Here is a 19,570-nt window from a genome sequence, read left to right on the forward strand (position 1 = left end):
TAAAATTCAAGATTCCTTCCCCAAGGGAAAAAATTCTTAACATATCAAAGATGAACTTTTTTGGCAATACAGGTATAATAGGACCATTAGAATGTCTTGGCCATATCTCTGCTGGCTACCAGTATCTCTTTCCTGCCCACAGAAATGCCTCAGGAGTTAAAGTCCTAACTGACCAACTCTTTGTGGTCCCTTATCAATAAATGCAGGCTCGGGGCTGGAGCGATAGCACAGCGGGTAGGGCGTTTGCCTTGCATGCAGCCAACATGGCCAACACAGGTTTGATTCCCAGCACCCCATATGGTCTCCTGAGCACCGCCAGGAGCAATTCCTGAGTGCATGAGCCAGGAGTAACCCCTGAGCATTGCTGGGTGTGACCCAAAAAGCAAAAAATAAATAAATAAATAAAATAAATGCAGGCTCAACACAGATGAGGCCACAACAGTCACAGTAACTAACATCTGTTGACATTTTACTACTTCCTGCATATGAGAAAAGCAGTAACAACAGAAAAGCAGGGAATGCTGCTGGTGGAAGGCACCGCATGCGAAAAGGGTTGATGTAGACACTAACTTCCTCCTCTCTGCGACAACCTTATGAAGCAGGTACTACTGAGATACTCATTTTGGGGTTTTCTTTCTGTTTTTTTTCCTACACGTGGCAGTGTTTGGGACACAACTTCTGGGCACGGTGATCATCAAGGGCAGTGCCCAGTGGCCCTTTGAGACTATACAGTGCTAGGGATCAAATCTGGAGCTGTTCAAGCAAAGCAGGCACTCCAGCCCACTGGGTCAGTTCCCTGCTTTCTAATAAAACTTTAAAAATTAAAAAAAAAAGACTAGTTCAGCAATTACATTCCTTTCAAGGCCACAGAGCAGGCGAAGGAGTCTAGATCCAAGTCTGGCTACAGATTCACACCTCTCATAAACTGACTGCTCTAACAATCATCTTCATTCTGAAGACAGGGAAACTGAGACACAGGGATAAAAAACTTGTCCACAGTCACAAACTACTAAGGCTCCAGCTAACACCAACTAAGTTTAATGGCACTGTGCTAAACTAACAGCAATCGGTATTTTCGAAGAGAAACTGGAAAAGACAACATCAGTCATTTTTGAACTCCTGCCAGCAGTTATTTGATTATGGGAAAAGAGAAAGGTGAAAAAAAAAAGACTTTATTAAAGACTTCAGGGACAGTGCTGTGCAATGGTTTGTTCAGTTTTTAGTCTCCTGATAAAGCTATTATGGGGTTTCTTATCCTAGAACAACTATGCGTCTCCTGACTTCTTATTAAAAGAAAGAGGTGCAGTAACATACAACACAGTTAGTGTAGGTGTTGCTTCCCTCTAAGGCAGGCCAAGAAACCTCTATGTCTGGCCCAAATATACAATGTTTCATTGAGAAGGAGACCAGCAAACTATATTCAACTGCTCCCTGCCCCTCAATGCTTCCTGATGACAAATAACTACCCCGGCTGTATAGGTAGAAAATTTGCACACAAATTTCCTCAGCTTTGGCCTCGTCTGGCATGCACGGTTTAACCCAAAGAGTTTTTGCAACTGGTATCGTGTACTTCACCTTCTTTGACACTTCAGAGCAAGTCATTTGGAAAGCTTCCCATCTTCACAGTATATTCCCTTTTCCGCAACTTACCTCATCGTCCTTCTTGGCAATGCTTGCTAGTGAGAGGTGTGCACATGTCCTCATCATTTTAAGGAGTTTAACACCACAGACACAAAACTTTTCAGGGAGGACTGACTCCACAGAGTGAGATCACTAGTAAGCACGGACAGTGAATGCAGAAGCACAGGGCCACCAGTACGTGTGAACTTATTAATCATAATTATTATTTTTTTTCTAGGAAAAGGATTTCCTTAGTCAAACCTCCAGGGCATCAGATCAAAGGAGATACTGCTTCAGCTGGGCTGTATTTCCCAGCCAACTGGCCGGGGAGGAGAATGTAGACAGTGTCCTGGCAACGTTTAACATAGCAGCAATCCATTAAAGAGAGGGAAAGGAATTCTTTAGAATGACTTTTTAAAGAGTTTTCTTTGACTTTTACTTTTCTCCTTCTTCTTAAATTTTTGCTTCTTTTTAGGAACAGTCTGAGAGCCATATTCAAATCCTAGTGGCTATCTTACATATAGATACACTATGAGAACGAATGACCCTGAAAATCACTGCATTCTTTCTAGACAGAAACAAAAGGGGCATTAATAAATTTTTTTAGAGAATTTTTGTTTGTTTAAAAGACTGTATCTTTTATAATTATTGTGAGAAATGTATCCCAGGTCTACTGGCAGAGTATGTGATCAATTTTCAATTTCCAGTTTGATACATGTCACTCCCAACTTTACCAGGACACTGTACAATCATGAGAGTCATGGTGACTGATTGAAAGAAATTGCAGCAGGAGACATTTAATTATATGCCCTGGAAGTTCTCCCAAAAATGTGTAAAAGGAAATTATAAAAGTGACTAGTATCACACGAGAACAAAGGCCACAAAATTCAAACCCCACTATGTCAGAAGCATAGCAATACACACAAGGATCGCGTGGAAATGAGAAAACAGAAAGCACACCAAAAGGTTTCATGAATTACAGAGAAATAAGATGTGAGAATGATTGTGTGAAAAAAAGATGTAAGCAAACAAACATTTCTATAGTTAAGGAAAGCTGTTTCTCACCGTTCTGAACAAAATGGCTGAACTAAGAGCATCTGATTGGCTATGCCCATATACCCTCCTCCTCATCCTACGGGGAGATGACAATGCCCCAGAGCAGCATGGGAATGAAAAAGAGTTGGTTAGTACTTAAAACAAAGACACAAGCATAATGCAGTAGAAGAAAATGGTCTCTAATTTCTTGACGCTTTTTATGTTAGGTCCTAACTCCTCCATCACCAGATTAGTAATTAGTTTGTCATTTTACTTCTACTCTTCCTGTCTTGCCAAGACTCTATCCAGGACTGGGTCAAATGACCAAATAGACTTTCATTTCTTCTTCTTCTTTTTTTTAACTCCTCTTCCACTTTTCTCTATTTTGGTTTGCCTCCTACTCCAAGGCATACAACTTCATGTATCGATTTTCAAAATCTGATCCAAGCGAAGGATCTCATACTCATCTTACATACGCTGGCATAAATTTAATTTCAGTTATCAAGGAAACAGGTGGAGAAAGCCAAATAATTGTTTGGCAGAGAGGGGCGGCTGACACAACAGGCAGTCAGCTCTCCCTTTTGCTTATAAACTATACTGTTTCCCTCTAAAACGTAAGATTTGCCTTAACTGACTTAGTAAACGTTATCATGCTCTGACTATATCATCTGAAACTTAGAAGAGAAAAAGAAAGACTTGCAATTTGGCTATCATTGCTGCTTTCATCTGTAATACTTCTTTTCAGACTAAGACAATGCCACTGCTATCATTTCACAGAGATATTTAGCGGGGGAGTTCCCCCAGACTCTTTACTCATATGGATGTAATTACTTAACTATTATTTTTTTCCTTCAGCTATACATTTTAAGACTGAGTATGATGGAGATGTTGAAATCTGATTTTTGGCAATGGGATATGAGGTAATCTGTTCACCACTCTCCCCCATCCATCATTTTCAAGATCTTGGGAGAATTCCCTTCTTCCAAAAAAAGTGCAGTTGAATATGGTTCCCTTTAGATTCATCAATGCTTTATTTTTTTATTTTTTTAAAAATTTTTGCATTGATGAGTAGTTGAAGGCAACAATTTTCCTTAAAAATGACATATAGAGGAGGGATCCACCACTCATAAGAATGAGAAAAACTGTTTTATTCTTTTATTTTTCCCTTAGTAGGTGATGCAGAGATTTAAGTTCTGTCTGCCATTAAACAATAGTCATCGCTACACCTGAGTTTTGTCCTCTAAGCTCACCAAGATCGATGTCTAAAGGCCCCATTTCTTTAATAAGAAAAGAAAGATACAAATTAGTACCATAGGTAAGGAGATTTTTTTTTCTCAGTACAATTTAAAATTTATCATCCATTTCCTCTTTTTTTTTTTTAAGTATCTGCTCTTAAAATACTCAGAACTGTCAATCACTTTTCTATGAAGAACTAAAATTTGTGTGAGTATGAGAACAGGGGTTTTTAAAAATCACTTTCATTTTTCATACTCATACCCTAAAACTGTAACACTAACACAATTATAGGAGAGTCAAAGTGTGTGATTCTCTAAGCCACACAAGAGCAGTCTTACCTGGTCTGGGGAGGGCTTGTGATTAGTTTGGTTGGAATGGGAGGATTTGAAGTGGTCATCCTCATAGTTGTCGGCCATTAGCTTCATTCGATTTTGTGTCTAGGAGGAAATGATTCATAAATTACATTTGAATAAAACGGCTAAGATATATCATAGAGTCACAAAAAGTGACTTAAGAATGCCAGAAGGGGACACACAAACGAAACTCGGACCCGAGCAACTTGCTGTAGAGATGGCCCCGGACTTTGCAATAGGCCATTGCTTCTGGGCTGCTCCAGATGGGGGCAGGTGCCGTCGCTCTGCCTAACCTCTAGGACTCCGGAGGCCGCCATGTTCTAGAAGTCAGTGACAAGCTCCAGGTATGAGTGGCAGTGGTGGCAAATCCCAAGCCTCACGGGACAGGGGAGGAGTGAGCCCTTCTCCTTCCCCCGCCCCAATGGGACTCTGAGATGATGCCACATCTGGCCACCGTCTACTTAAGCTCCTAATCGGCCACGATTCAGAGACACACAAATGAATCTTGGACCCGAGCAACTTGCTGCAGCAATCTCTTTAGATCCTAATTATTAAAATTTTAGAATTTCCAGAGCACATGGCCACACTTGCGGCTGCGCAACATTATATTGTATCCATAACAAGCAACACAAAACACATTGTCTAGCAGTGCATTTTCGGCAGGTATGAGTGGTGGTAGGTCTGGTCTTAAAACACTGAAGGGAACTAAAGTAGAGAAAGAGTACTGTGCAAACTGTCTGCCACATAGGCAGGGGGAGGTGTGGGATTCAGGGAGGATACCGGGGATTTTGGTGGTGGAAAACGTGCACTGGTGAAGGGATGGGTATTTAATGACTATATGATCGAAGCTCAAACATGAAAGTTTTGTTACTGTATCTCACGGTGAATCAATAAAAAAACAAATTCAAAAAAGAATGCCAGAAGGTGGCCCAGGATTTTCTTCTGGGGCAGAGGCAGAGTGCTCATCTTGCAGACAGCAGGCCACAGCTTTTCTCACCAGCGATACCCCACATGATGAATGTGATCCCAGAGACACATTTGGGATCCCCAGCACCTCAACAGAAACTGTGTGACGCCTGGTGAGCACTATAACTATGTGTAATGCCAGGCAACCAATGAGTGCATAAGCACTGGCAAGTATGGGACCCCTGAAAAGCACAACTTTCGTGTGTAAGCACGGCAGCCAAGTGTGTGCAAGCCCCAGTCACTGCAGTAACAACACAGGGAAGGGACGAGGATCATAAGTGAATGTTAAAAAAACCCTATATTTAATGAAGTAAATTATAGGAGTTTTGAGAATTTGTTTGGTGAGGAAAGAAGGCTTAAGACCTGCAACGCACCAAATAGTATCTCAACTTCATGGTGAAGATCTCTCCCTGCAATGTTAACTGTCTGAATAAAAACCTTTCATAGATAAAGTTTAAATGAGTCCCGAAAGGAAACATTTACTTTGTAGAGTCATCAGTTCAGAAAATGCAGGGTATACTATACACAAAATCAAACAGCAAAATCTAATGCATTAGGTTACTGGCAAAATAGGTTTTAAATGCGTTTAAAATGAACTTCTTATTGCAAATTTAAATATGTCCAATATAGATATCTTTTTCCCCATGAGCATAAAAAGTGGTATTCTTCTCATTTTCTCTACCACAAAATTTACCATACCTTACGGTATATTTTGGGCTGGAGCGATAGCACTGTGGGTAGGGTCGGCTGACCCAAGTTTGATTCTTCTGCCCCTCTCAGAGAACCCGGCAAGCCACATGGCAAAGCCTGGCAAGCTCCCTGTGTCATATTCGATATGCCAAACACAGTAACAAGTCTCACAATGTTAGTGGGCCCGCTTGAGCAAATTGATGAGCAATGGGAGGGCAGTGACAGTGACAGTGACGGTATGTTTTAATATCTGGTAGATGTCTAATCAGTCTACAATTCTATTTTCTCAAAATCGGCTACAGTGGAATAGCACGGGAGCTTAGAAGAGCCTGCCTTCCAAGCCTAAGGTCGTGAGTTCAAATGGCCTCACGTGTGCCCAATCTGAGCTGAGCAGTTATGCTGTGCGACTGGTACCTCTACCGTTGGAAATCCCTGGCACTACACTCAGAAACCTGTGTTGAGGTCGACACAAAAAGGGGCACAACTCCTGGGAAAGACTGCAACTGAAAGCAATGTCAGTGCCTTGGCCAGAAAACGGGAGCCCTGGTGAGCACGTGAATACTGCAACCACCATGACTGGTGCACCTCCACTGAGATCTAAGCATCCCTCTGCTGAGCGCACGTGTGAGCACTGCAACCACAAGACAAGCCCTGGTAAGCGCCCTGACCGAATGCAGCCAGCTATCATAAAGTCGCTGGGGCAACATTAAACATTTTGTTAAGTTGCATTTCAAAGCCTCTAGGTTTTTTCTTTCTTATTATCCTTTTTCTCTTTCTCGGGAGGAGGTCCATGTGCAGTGCTCCAGGGCTGCTCCATGCTGCTCCTGGTGGCACCCAGGGCTCCTGCATGTAAAGTCCAAGCTCCAGTCCACTGAGCTCTCTTACTAGTTCTTTTATTTTTATTTTATTATTAATTTTTAAAAATTTTAATGTAGGAGTATTGCTATTTATTCAGCCATTGATTGGGCTAATTGAATTGGGCATGAACTCCACCTTACTTTTTTTTCCTTTTTATAAATTTATTTATTGAATCACTGTGAGAGCAGTTACAAAGCTTTTGGGTTTAAATCTCAGTCATACAATGATGAAACACCTGTCCCTTCACCAAGTGTCCATTTTCCACTTCCAAAAACCCCAGGATGCCCCCATCCCACACGCTCCCCCTACCTGTGGGGCAGATGACTTTCACATTACTTTCTCTCTACTTTGATCACATTCAATATTTTGACACCAGACTCACCATTATTACTTGGAACTTTACCCCAACACTCAGATCTGTTGAAAAGGCAACTGTAGACAATTTGTTTTCTATTGCTGGTTATGAATAACATATGATGTCACGTAGCTGCAATAGTGGCCATGCAATTTGGAATTCCAAAATGTTAACAATTAAACCTGGAGGGATTTCTTCCAAAACCTGCTGGGTTCCGAGGTTTGTTTCTGAGTCTCTGGGATCATGGCCGTTAAGCAGCTTGATCAGGAGCCAGCGAGGCCATTTGTGGGCAGTGACCCGGGGTCTCTTTGAGGTGGGGAGAAAAGGGCCGGCTCCACCCCCATCCCATGAGGCCCTGTGTGTCTTGTCACTGTGGGCCCAAAACTGTCTGTCCAATGGTCTCTGGGAGATGGCGGCCACTGAGCCACCAGGGGGAACAGGCCAAGGCACGAAACCTATTCCCACCTGGGGTGGCCGTGCACCGGTAACCTACTGCATGGATTGGACACATTTCTGCCAAAAGCCTCTGGGTTCTGAGATTTGTTTCTGAGTCTCTGGGATCATGGCTGTTAAGCAGCTTGATCAGGAGTCAGAGAGGCCGTTCGTGGGCAGCAACTCATGGTCTTATTGGGGCAGGGAGGAGAGAGCCAGCTTCACCCCCATCCCGTGAGGCCCTGTGTGTCTTGTCACTGCGGGCCCAAACCTGACTTCCAATGGCCTCTTGAGGACGGCAGCCACTGTGCCATCAAGAGGGAGCAAGCGGAGGGACAGCACCCTTTCCCCTCTGACGTGGCTTGGTGCCAGCAACCTACTGTGGGGACCAGACGCATTTATGCCAAAATGCTGCTGGATTTCGAGATTTGTTTCTGAGTCTCTGGGATCATGGCCGTTAAGCAGTTTGATCAGGAACCAGAGAGGGCTTGCCTCCAATTATATAGCTGAGCTGGGGGTGGTTTGTGGGTGTGTCTTCCACATACCTAACTTTTGGTCGTTTATTTTCTTGGTAAACTTGGCCCCAAGTTGTTGGGGTCTTGTGAAAGGCGCAGCAGCAATTTTGGGGTATCTGGAAGTCTGAAGGCGCCATTAGGCTGCTGATGCACTCGCCTCACAGGTACAGACTGACCTGTGGCGGCACCATACCCCTGTCTTTTTTTTTTTTCTCAATAGTCTTTAATTATAGTCTTTAATTTTGGGGAATAAAGGAAAGGGTTTTTTTTTACAAATACAGAACTTACACAGAAAAAAAAAGATTTTCCACAATGAAAAGGTCAGACCATCAGTAAATTTCTCCACTGTAACAGAGCAAACTTGGACAAACTTGCAGGCTATCGAATGTAGCCTGCCCACAGGGCAGAGTCTGGCAAACTCCCCGTGGCGTACCCAATATGCCAAATACCAGTAACATTGATGGGTCTCATTCTCCTAAAGAGCCTTGAATATAATCTCAGGGCTAGGATGAAAGAGACGTTACTGGGGCCTGCTCGAGGCAATCGACGAATAACAGGATGATGAAATGATGATGAAAATGAAAACAGAGCAAAATAAAAAATATCTATGCAGTTTTTCAAGGAGAAAAATTTATAATGTGGTTAAGTTATATAGTTAGTGATAGAGAGGACAACAACTAGTTCTCTCTTTCTCTAAAAAAACCTTGGAGTCAAACCCAGGGCCTCTAAAAAAACCTTTTTCTCTAAAAAAACCTTGGAGTCAAACCCAGGGCAAAGTAGGGTCTTCTATAAGTGAGCTTTAGCCCTGGTCTCCCCACCCCCCAACTCCCGTCCCCAAGTTCTGCTGCAAGAGCAAGAGCTTGGGAAGAAAACTCCTGTGGTCAGAATTCCATTCTTCTGGGAATGGGGAGATAGTAGAGAAGGTAGGGCACTTGCCTTGCATGTGGCTGACCCGAACCCACATCCTGTATGGTTCCCCAAGTACCATCAGGATTAATTTCTGAGTGCAGAGCCAGTAATAACCCTTGATCACATCCAGGTATAGTATAGTCCAAAATTCCACATTAAAAAAAAGGAAAAAGAGTTTCACAACTTCTTAACAATTACCTAAACTTGGGGGGCAAGCTACTTAAGTATTCTGAGTCTGCTTCCACATTTTTCCAATGAAGGTAACAATACTAAGAAAGCACTTTTCGAGGCAGAATTTATTTCAAGTGCTTTATGGGAATGAATATGTAAGTCCCCTCAAAGAACAGGAGACAGATAAGATCAAAAGTTACTTATCTGATATATGTAAGTGAATGAAGAACTAGTTCTAACAACTCCATTTCTAAAAGGCATGAATATTATCGAAGTTTAGTGTCACTAGGCGTAGTAGTCAGAAACTGGATGTGAAATCTGTTCCCTGCACAGTCATCAACTGAAAATGAGTATCCGACAGTCCCCAGAGCTAAAATATTACATAGACGTTGTGAACAACTTTATGCCCCCGAAGCATTCTTGCACGATCCTCTCCTACAGATAAAACCAAGAAGTGAAAGAATAAGTTCTTCATGGTCTACTGACATGAAAGATGCTTTATGTTTAAATATTTTCTCTCTTACACCTATGCCTTGCACGCAGCCAACATGGCCAACCCGAGTTCGATTCCTGCGCCCCTCTCGGAGAGCCCGGCAAGCTACCGAGAGTATCTCGCCCGCATGGCAGAGCCTGGCAACCTCCCCGTGACGTATTCGATATGCCAAACACAGGAACAACAAGTCTCACGATGGAGATGTTACTGGGCCCGCTTGAGCAAATCGATGATCAACGGGAGGGCCTTTACTTACTTTACTTTTACACCTATGCTATGTGCATGTAAATATAGTTAAACTGTCTTGGGTCCAATAACAAAGAATAAGACATCCTACAGGAAAGAAGGAAAAGAATGGAAGGATGAAATTTGGTGAAATAAACTTCTTGGGCTGCATGTGCATATCTATGTGCACTATACGCATGCCACTGTAGGAGAAAAAGAGTTCATCATTTATTTTGCCGATCTCTCCTTCAAAGAGCGAAATGTCAATGTCCAAATCAAGTGTTACAAGGTTCAGTTCAACTGGATGAAGGCACTCACTGCATATGGAAACCTGGGTTAGGCCCCAGCATGTGGTCCCCTGAGCACTGAGCTGGGAGTAACCCCAGAGGATTACATTTTGTGGCTTAACAAAAACCCCATGACCAGAAAGAACTCAAAGCACCGAGCATATTCTTGGTATACAGAGGCCTGGGTAAGATACCCAGCACTGCACGATCCTTCAAGGACCTCCAAAAGTGACCCCTGAGCACAGAGCTGGAAGTAAACCCCAAGCATGTCAAATGCCCCATTCTTGCCCCCCCCAAAAAAAACTATCCCATACCTGCAAAAAATACCCCAAAATGTTTCAGAAACTCATGGAAAAACATTTGGTTAAACTAAGAAAGATACGTTATTTATCTGAGCACAGGTGTCAAAGGAAATGGACAGAATTCTGTAGTTAGCTGACTACTGACTGATCTTGACTTTTAAGTTCATGATAAGATGTTATTAGCATGCCAACACAAGTTAAAATCCTTAGTTATATTCTGATATAAAAAATAAATTTTTATTTTTATTAGTTATTTCTGGGCTGGAGCAATAGCATAGTGGTAGGGCATTTGCCTTGTACGCCGCTGGCCTGGCCGAGCAAGGTTCAATTCCTCCACCCCTCTTGGAGAGCCTGGCAAGCTACCGAGAGTATTTCGCCCGCTCGGCAAAGCCTGGCAAGCTCCTGGTGACGTATTCGATATGCCAAACACAGTAACAACAAGTCTCACGATGGAGACGTTACTGGGCCCGCTCGAACAAATCGATGAACAACGGGAGGATGGTGCTACAGTGCAGTTATTTCTAACTCTAAGAAAGTACTAAAAGTATTTCAGCATATTTTTAAACCTTGAAAATAAGATTTTGAAAAGTGAATCTGAGATCAATGTCCCTTCAATTAGATTGGTATTTTAGATGCAAAATGAAAATAAAGAAAGCATAATGCCTATAAATTTCGGTTAAATGAGTCAGATTCAATGCTGGTTATTGATTATGCAAAATTTTAACAAATTAACTTTGAGGTCATACTTGAACATCACTTCAGAAAAAATATAAATCAGTCATGAATTATTCTTATTTTTTAAAAAAATTGTTTGGTGCCAGGGAATAACTAAGGAGCTCATAACATGTGAAACCTTCCCACTCAATGTGCCATTCAGTGGCAGAACTCCATTCATTCGACCACGGAGTCACATCCCAGGCTCAGTTTGCAAACCTCAGCTCATTGCTGCTTTTCAAACTCGGCTTTGATTCTGACACCGAATTTTTGTTCTCTCCATGAGCTCATCAAGCATCACAAATTTTGAGAGGTGGTTAAAATTTCTCCATCTAAGAGCGTATCCAGTATTCTTAGGTGTGAAACAAAAAGGTTTTGTTTAGGTGTGAAACAAAAAGGTTTAGATCTGGACTCTTTGTCCAAATCTAGCAATTTGTTGACTTATCTTTTCTTTCAACAGACTGTGAGTTTTGAAGTCTAGGGCAAAGTATTTCTTGCCTTGAAATTCATCCAGTTCTTAGTAAAATTACCAGCATAACTGAATTCAAGAAATCTATTTGCCAGGGTGGCCCCCATTCCTTCACTCATCTGTCATTGTTGGCTGGTCGGGGGGATGGTGAGCTGGTGACTACCACTCAGGAACAGCGACAGCATATGCTGTTAAGCTCAATGAATAACCATTCTTTTAACATACTCTGTACATTGTACATTGGACATGCATGACAACAAATGCATACAAAACTGCCTGTGACCATGTTAGAACTTAGTTTCTTTCATGCCACTGTGACCATTTCTTAATTCAATAACTGCATGTGTGAGATCCCTTTCTTCTACAACAGAGAGACATACAGCACAGCTGAGGTGACTTTCAAACATATTTACAGATTTCACTGAGCTAGATATTCCTTCTCAATTTCCAGAAGACACACTAATACCATCACTTATTAACCCTGATTATCATGTACACCGAACACTTTCCTACATGTCTTGCAAAATGCCATTTGAACTCTGGAGGATGGTACGATATGGTCTTTCTGGTCAAACAAATTTTAACATGAAGATAAAGATATCTTCGGCATTTTAAGTTAAAAAGTATAGTAAGAATTTATTAAGAACATTAACTTTGAAGGGGGCTGGCTGAGGTGGGAGGGAAACTGGAGATACTGGTGGAGGGAAGTGGATACTGAAGAAGGAACTGGTGGTGGATCACTCACTCTATGCCTAGAACTCAGTCAGGAATAGCTCTGTAATTCACGGTGATTTAATTAAAAAAAAAAAAAGACAAAACTCATTAAAATTATCAACTTTGAGAGTCCTGGTTTTCTTCTGGGGTCCTGGTATGCAGTGTATGGAAAACTCTAAGTCAGATCCACAAAGTCATTCCTAAGGTTAGGTCATGAGCTTAGGATCCCGAAATGAAGTATCTTGTAAGTCAACTTGCCGATACTGATCCATAAGTGTTTGAGATGAGACTGTGCAAAGCCAAGTGTGACTGAACTTTGATTTCTGATCACTGCCTCACTTCCTAGCACCTATTTCCTCACCATTACAATAAGTCCAAAGCAACTCTGTTCCAGTTTTGGAGTCACAGGACCATTTCAACTAGCTGTAAGTGATCTTAAAGAAATAGAAGACCACAGCTGATGAGATGGTTCTAAGGAGTGGAGTACATGCCTTGCACGTGGGAATCATGGCTTCCTGGCACTGCCTGGTTCCCCAAGCACAGCTGGGTGAGGCAAAAAAAATGTAAAGAAAGAAAGAAAAAAGAAGAAAGAAAGAAAGAAAGAAAGAAAGAAAGAGAGAGAGAATTCCTAACATTAGGCAAAGCAATCAGAAAGTTAAAGGGAGACTGTTGGCTGGATACAATGAACTCATCAACACCGTATCTAAGAAAAGAGGCACAGATATTCTCTTCTACTAGAACCAGTTCAGAGCATTTGGCACATCTTTTTTGTTGACGATTAAACAAGAGATTTCCACACTTACTAGGCCTACCCCCATCCCTTTTTATGTGAGCGCTCCCTGGAAGGGGAGGGTAGTTATGCCCACATGGGCAGAAAGTTTAGCATATAGAGAAAGTCATGAAAAGGAATGACTGCTCTAATTTTTTCCCCCCCCCCACACAATGTAACAGGCAGAACTTGAAAAAAAAATGAAACAAAAGAAAACATATAGCGTTAGATATAAATTTAAAAACATTCCCTCTACCCCCTCAGGGACTCTAAGTAATAGTTAGGATATACTTAACCCACTGTATCACTGTATCACTGTCATCCTGTTGGTCCTGGATTGCCTCAAGCAGGCCCCAGCAACATCTCCTTCGTCCTAGCCCTGAAATTTTAAAAAGTGTCACATTCGAGGCTCTTTCAGGGTCAGGAGAATGAGACCCATCATTGTTACTGGCTTTTGGCATATTAAATACGCCACAGGGAGTTTGCCAGTCTCTGCCGTGTGGGTAGGATACTTTTGGTAGCCTGCCATGTTCTCCAGAGTAAGAACTAGATAATAAGATGTCTTCAGCTGCCGGGGGCTCTGCTCGGGGTGGGGAGGGAAACTCAACCCACCCTCCTCCAAGGGGCCCCGGTGAGGACAGCCAGGCGCGGAGGGAGGAGACTCTGTGCTGTTCTCTTCCGGGAGCAGGTATTTTTTTTATTTTTAAATATTTTTAGTAGTATATATATAAAAAAAAAAAATACTTAACCCAACAATTCAAATATCGGGATGCTGGTAGTTTGCAAAGATAGTAAGAGTTTATCATTCACATAAAATACCTTTGTCTTAGTTACTGTCCTCCCATTTTTCATCGATTTGCTCGAGCGGGCCCAATAACATCTCCATTGGAGACTTTCTTGTTACTGTGTTTGGCATATTGAATACATCGCAGGTAGCTTGCCAGGCTCTCTGAGAGGGGTGGAGGAATCGAACTCGGGTTGGCCATGTTGGCTGCATGCAAGGCAAACGCCCTATTGCTGTGCTATGTTTAATTTTTTCTCTGTTCTAGGAATAGTTAAGCAGCTAAATCTTCAAGAATTTGAAGTACTTGATTATTATTATTATTATTTTTTTGGAGGGGGTCATAAGCTACTGTGCTCAGGGCTCACTCCTAGCGGGCTTGGGTAGTGGGTGCTGGTGTTGGGTGCTGAGACTGAACTTGGGTTAGACTTGTGCAAGGCAAGTACCTTACCTACTGTACTATCCTTCTGGCCCCAGCACTACTGTTTGGATTTTGGACCACTCTTGGTGATGCTCAGGGCTCAGTCCTGGCTCCAAGCTCAGAAAACTCTGCTGGTGAGATGTGGGAACCATACAGAGTGCCGCCTTCAAGGCAAGCTCCTTTTCCTGCTGTACTCTCTCTCCATCCTGAATTCTAAGTACTTTTGACAAAAACAACACACAGGAAAATGCACTTTAGATGAAGAGGCTATAAATACTTGAAAGAGAGATTCTGTGGAAATTTTGTCATTTTATAAAATCATGGGTAAAGGAAAGAATGGAATGGGATTCAAAATATGTTAGCTACAGGGCTGGATTTCGGATTGTGGGAGCAAGCAGTGGCGGGGGGCTCTGCTTGGGCGGGCCTCTGGCCAACCCGCCCCCTTTCGATTTACTCTGGTCTGTTCAGCCATGCGCGGGTCCAAGCTTAACTGCGGCTTTGATCTCTTTCCAGATTTATTTATGGGTCTCTGAAGCAAGGCAAGTAATAGAGCTTACAGGGTGGCGTGAGAATTGGTTTGTGGGTGTGACTGCCAGTATTGGGAAGTGGGGAGCGGTAGCTTACCCCAACTCCAAGAAAGACTGGATATTTCAGTCACAAAATGTGCATACCCAAATTTTCAGCAGATCATATTTTGGTGAGGTCCATCCTGAGTCGGTGGAGTCAGGCTGGGGGAATGGTGGCAATTTTGGATTGTGGAAGCAAGCGGCCGCTGGGGCCTCTGCTTTGGTGGGCACCAGAATAACCCGCTCCCTCTGATTTACTTATCTATAAATATTTACTTATCTATAAATTTACTTATCTATAAATAGATTTACTTATCTATAAATCTCTAAATACTATAAATCTATAAATACTGATTTACTTATCTATAAATAGACCTCTGGTCTATTTATCCATGCGCAGGTCCGAGAAAAACTGTCGCTTTTGATCTCTTTTGAGATTTATTTATGGGTCTCTGAAATAAGGCCGATAAATGGGCTTGTATAGCTGAGCCAGAGGTGGTTTATGGGCTCCCACGTACCTAACTTTTGGCTGTTTAGTACACTTGGCCCCAAGCAGTATACTATGGCCCCAGCCAAAGGCACAGCGGTAAAAAAAAGAACCGGTAAACTGACACAATAAGATAAAAATGCTATATATTTTTACAAAGATACTGACTGCAGAAAGATGAAAAAACTTTAGATTTAAGAGAAGCAGCATTAAGAAGTAGCACCGCAGCACTGTCCTCCCGTTGTTCATCGATTTGCTTGAGTGGGCATCAGTAATGTATTACCGGTTCTTTTTTTTTTCTTTTTTTGGGTCACACCTGGCGGTGCTCAGTGGTTACTCCTGGCTCTGCACTCAGGAATTACTCCTGGCTGTGCTCAGGAAACCATATGGGATGTTGGGAATCAAACCCAGGCCAGCCGCATGCAAGGCCTACTTGTTATTGTGAGACTTGTTATTGTTTTTGGCATATCAAATACATCACGGGTAGCTTGCCAGGCTTTGCCGTGCAGGAGGAATACTTTCGGTAGCTTGCCAGGCTCTCCGAGAGGGGTGTAGGAATTGAACCTAGGTCGGCCATGTGCAAGGCAAATGCCCTACCCGCTGTGCCTTACGAGGTAAAGACCTGAAATTGGTAGAATTTAGGTAAAATTATAATAGGCATTTTAAAAGTCAGTATTTTCTCTCCAGAATATAGTACGCATTTATATGCCATCTACCCTTCTTATTTTCAGGAACACATCTTTAATTTATAATATCAAAACTTCAAAATAGCCATGGAATATGTAATATCACAATTACTTGTGATATATTGTACCATAAATGCTTTTAAGCATTTTCAAGATGTTTAAAACATGAGAAAAGAGACCTTAAAAGCCCCCAAACCTCATAAAAATCTAGTTCATACCCAATAAACCAGTTCTGAAATGGCTTTATAGTAGGGTGAATAGAGGGCAAAGGCATATTTAATTAGAAGACAAGAAGAGTGAGGAGAATGACACCTGTTAATATTTTAGTGTAGATGCCAAAAACAGCAAAAAGGTAAACATAACTTCCCTATATTCTCTCATGAGTAATCTAATTTTTATAGTCAGTTAATTCTCATTTCTGTTTTGATGACTCTAAAAACATTATTTCTAGCTCTCACCTCTCTCTGAAGCTTCTTATTTCTCTAATTGCCTTCCTGAACGAATCTACTGGTGGGATTATACCCCAGATAGCTCAGATCCAACTTCATTATAAAGGAACACATCATCTTCTCCACTGAGAATCTTCCCTCTGGATCAGGTTCTCTCAAGAGAGGGACCACACTCACTGATCCTATTTGACTTTAGCCCAAGCATTAAAAGAAGTTCCACAATTTTCAGCTTGCTTTAGTGACCAAAGAAACTGCCTATAAGAAGAGTTCATGGTGAGTTTAATCACTGAAAAGAGGCAATTGTCTCATAGAGTCAGCAAGACCTGCAGTATTACATTCTCCATTACAGAGAAAGTAATATTTGTTATATTAGAGCCAAAACAATGTACCAATGCTCCATCTCAATTTTTCTGTATTATTATTTTTAGTGGGGGGTGGGGGAGGCACCCAGATCTACATAAGGCTGTTCCTTGCTTGGGCTCGGGGGTCACTCCCAGCAGTGCTTTGGGGAATCCTATGTGGTGCCGGATAGACCGGGGTCAGCTGTGCCCTCTGTTCTTTCAAATTATTTTTTCACTTTGGGTGGTAAAATGGAACAATATCTTCCTAACAATCCTAAGTGTATCACTGAAAGATATTATTAAATTTACAAGATGCGGGGAATCAAACCTGGGTCAGCCGCTTGGAAGGCAGACGCCCTACCCACTGTGCTATTGCTCCAGCCCCTCTTTTCATCTTCTAAGATTGAAATTTTGTAGTCATTATACTAATCACATCCTATTCTCCTTTACCTCCAGATCCTGGTCATCACCATTCTTTCTGTCATTATTATTACGAGTAACACTGTCTCATTTCACTTAGCATGAATTCTTAAAGGTTTGGCCATATTATAGCAGAATTTTCTTCTTTAAACAAAGGTGGGGAATGTTTTTCTTCTGTCAAGAGCTATTTGTATTTATAACATCTTTTATGGGTCATACAAGATAGACAAATAGGCTGTGGGCAGTGTCTGTCCCTTCATGTACCAGGGCCAGGCCACGGAATTTTGTGGGCCTTATTCAGCGATGGGTTAGATGTTCACCACTCCTACTTAAACTTTAAACAGTATTTAATATTTTGTTTTTTATCTTTGGCTTCTACACACATTCCTTAGTGGACATTAGGGTTCCTCCACATTTCAGCCATTGTGAATGCTGCTATGAACATCTGTGTACAAGTATCTATTTGAGTCGCTGTCAATTCTTTTGGGGGATATACCCTGAAGTGGAACTACTGGATCATACTACAGTTTTACTCTTTTTTGGAGAAACAGTCATACTTTTCTTCATAAAGGCTATGTATCATTTCACCTTTATACTATAGTATATAAAAGTTCCAATTTCTCACATCCTTGCTAACACCAGTTTTTTCCCCCCAATATTAGTTTTTATTCTTTTTTTTTAAAAATTTTTATTAGTGAAACACCATGAGGTACAGTTGTAGACTTACAAATTTTTGAGCTTGGGTTTCAGTTATACAATGATCGAGTACCCATCCCTCCACCAGTGCCCATTCTCCACCATCACTAATCCCAGTATCCCTCCCACTCCCCATTCCCCCACCTCACCCTGCCTCTGTGGCAGGGCACTCCCTTTTGTTCTCTCTCCCCTTTTGGATGCTGTAGTTTGCAAAAGAGGAATTGAGTGACAATCATGTTCGGTCCATAGTCTACTTTCAGCAGGCATCTCCCATCCTGGGCAGATCTTCCCAACACTCTTTATTTGGTGCTCCCTTCTCTTTGTGAGCTGCTTTTACCCCTAGAGTAATACCAGTTTTCTGATTTTATCTTTTTTCTTTTTGGACTGTAGCCATCCTCATAGTTGATAGGGCAGCTAATTTTAATTTATTATTTATTTTTTGCATTAAAATTTTTTTTAAAGGATTGAGTTCTCTGATTTACATGGTTTTTGTTTTGCTTTGCTTTGTTTTGGTTTTTGGGCACCACCTGGCTGTGCACAGGGCTTACTCCTGGCTTTGTGCTCAGGGATCACTCCTAGAAGGTGCAGAGGGCCATAAAGGGTGCTGGGGACTGAGCCAAGATCAGCTTCCTGCAAGGCAAATGCCCTACCCTACCCCCTATCACTTCAGCCCCTGATTGACAATACTCTTAATGATGGTTTCCCATAATTCCAACAGCACACCTATGTTTTGCATTTCTCTAATAATTAGGCATGTGACTCCCGACTTCTGCCCTTTCAGCGAGCCTACTTCTATATCTCAGATCCTCTGCTTGCTCCTCCACCATTCCAGGTGCGATTAACCTTCCCACTGACATTCTTTTTTTATTTTATTTTATTTCTTTTTATTAGTGAAACACCATGAGGTATAGTTATAGACTTATAAATTTTTGTGCTTGGGTTTCAGTTATACAACCCACTGACATTCTTGAGCATTTTTGAAACCGGAAGTGGATTCCTGTCCCTTCCAGCTGGGTTCCAGCTGCTGCCATATCTGACACTCCACCATCTCAGCAGGCCCATGTCTGTGCCTCCTGAGCTATGTGGCTGCAGTGCTACAGCTCGACTCATCAGGCTTCACACTGCTCACACTTACTTCCTGTCACTGGGTGAAGACTGGCATGGAAGGAAAAAAAAGACTGGCAGGAAGGAAAAGAGCACGACCAGCCTAGACCCTCAGAGATGCCCAGCGGGGCTGACTATGAAGATTCACCTCACCAAAGCAGGAACAGAGCAAACACAAAGAGAAAGAAACTGAGAAGCCCACTAAGTTCAATGAGTAAAAATCACAACTTGGAAAGTTCTATTAGTACCAATCAGCTCTGTAAATTCACAGAGTGACATTAAGTGAGACCAACAGAAGGTCTGAGCAGCAGAAAAACAGCAGCTGAGGAAAAGACTGAAGAGCTCCAAGATGAGGTGCTGGATTCCTCTAGAAAACAACCAAAAATGGAACAGCCTGAAAAGAAATGAAGAGCACACCAGAGAACTCCGAGATGAGTTCAAGAACAATAAAATAAGAATTATAGGAGTCCCTGAAGAACAGGAAGGCAACTTTGATAAAGAACCAC

The 19,570-nt window shown here is 42.0% G+C and overlaps 1 protein-coding gene across 6 annotated transcripts in view; it reads right to left on the reverse strand.

The window, feature by feature from the left end:
- ERC1 (ELKS/RAB6-interacting/CAST family member 1) overlaps window positions 1-19,570 on the reverse strand; it is a 490,300-nt gene that overhangs the window by 84,300 nt on the left and 386,430 nt on the right. For all 6 annotated transcript variants that reach the window (XM_056117812.1, XM_056117809.1, XM_056117811.1 and 3 more), the window contains one exon: window positions 4,230-4,328. In XM_056117812.1, the coding sequence (XP_055973787.1) occupies window positions 4,230-4,328 (99 nt within the window). The remainder of the gene's footprint in view (window positions 1-4,229; window positions 4,329-19,570) is intronic.

This window comes from Sorex fumeus, unplaced genomic scaffold, assembly GCF_029834395.1.
Source record: "Sorex fumeus unplaced genomic scaffold, SorFum_2.1 ptg000036l, whole genome shotgun sequence".
In the NCBI taxonomy this organism is placed as follows: domain Eukaryota; kingdom Metazoa; phylum Chordata; class Mammalia; order Eulipotyphla; family Soricidae; genus Sorex; species Sorex fumeus.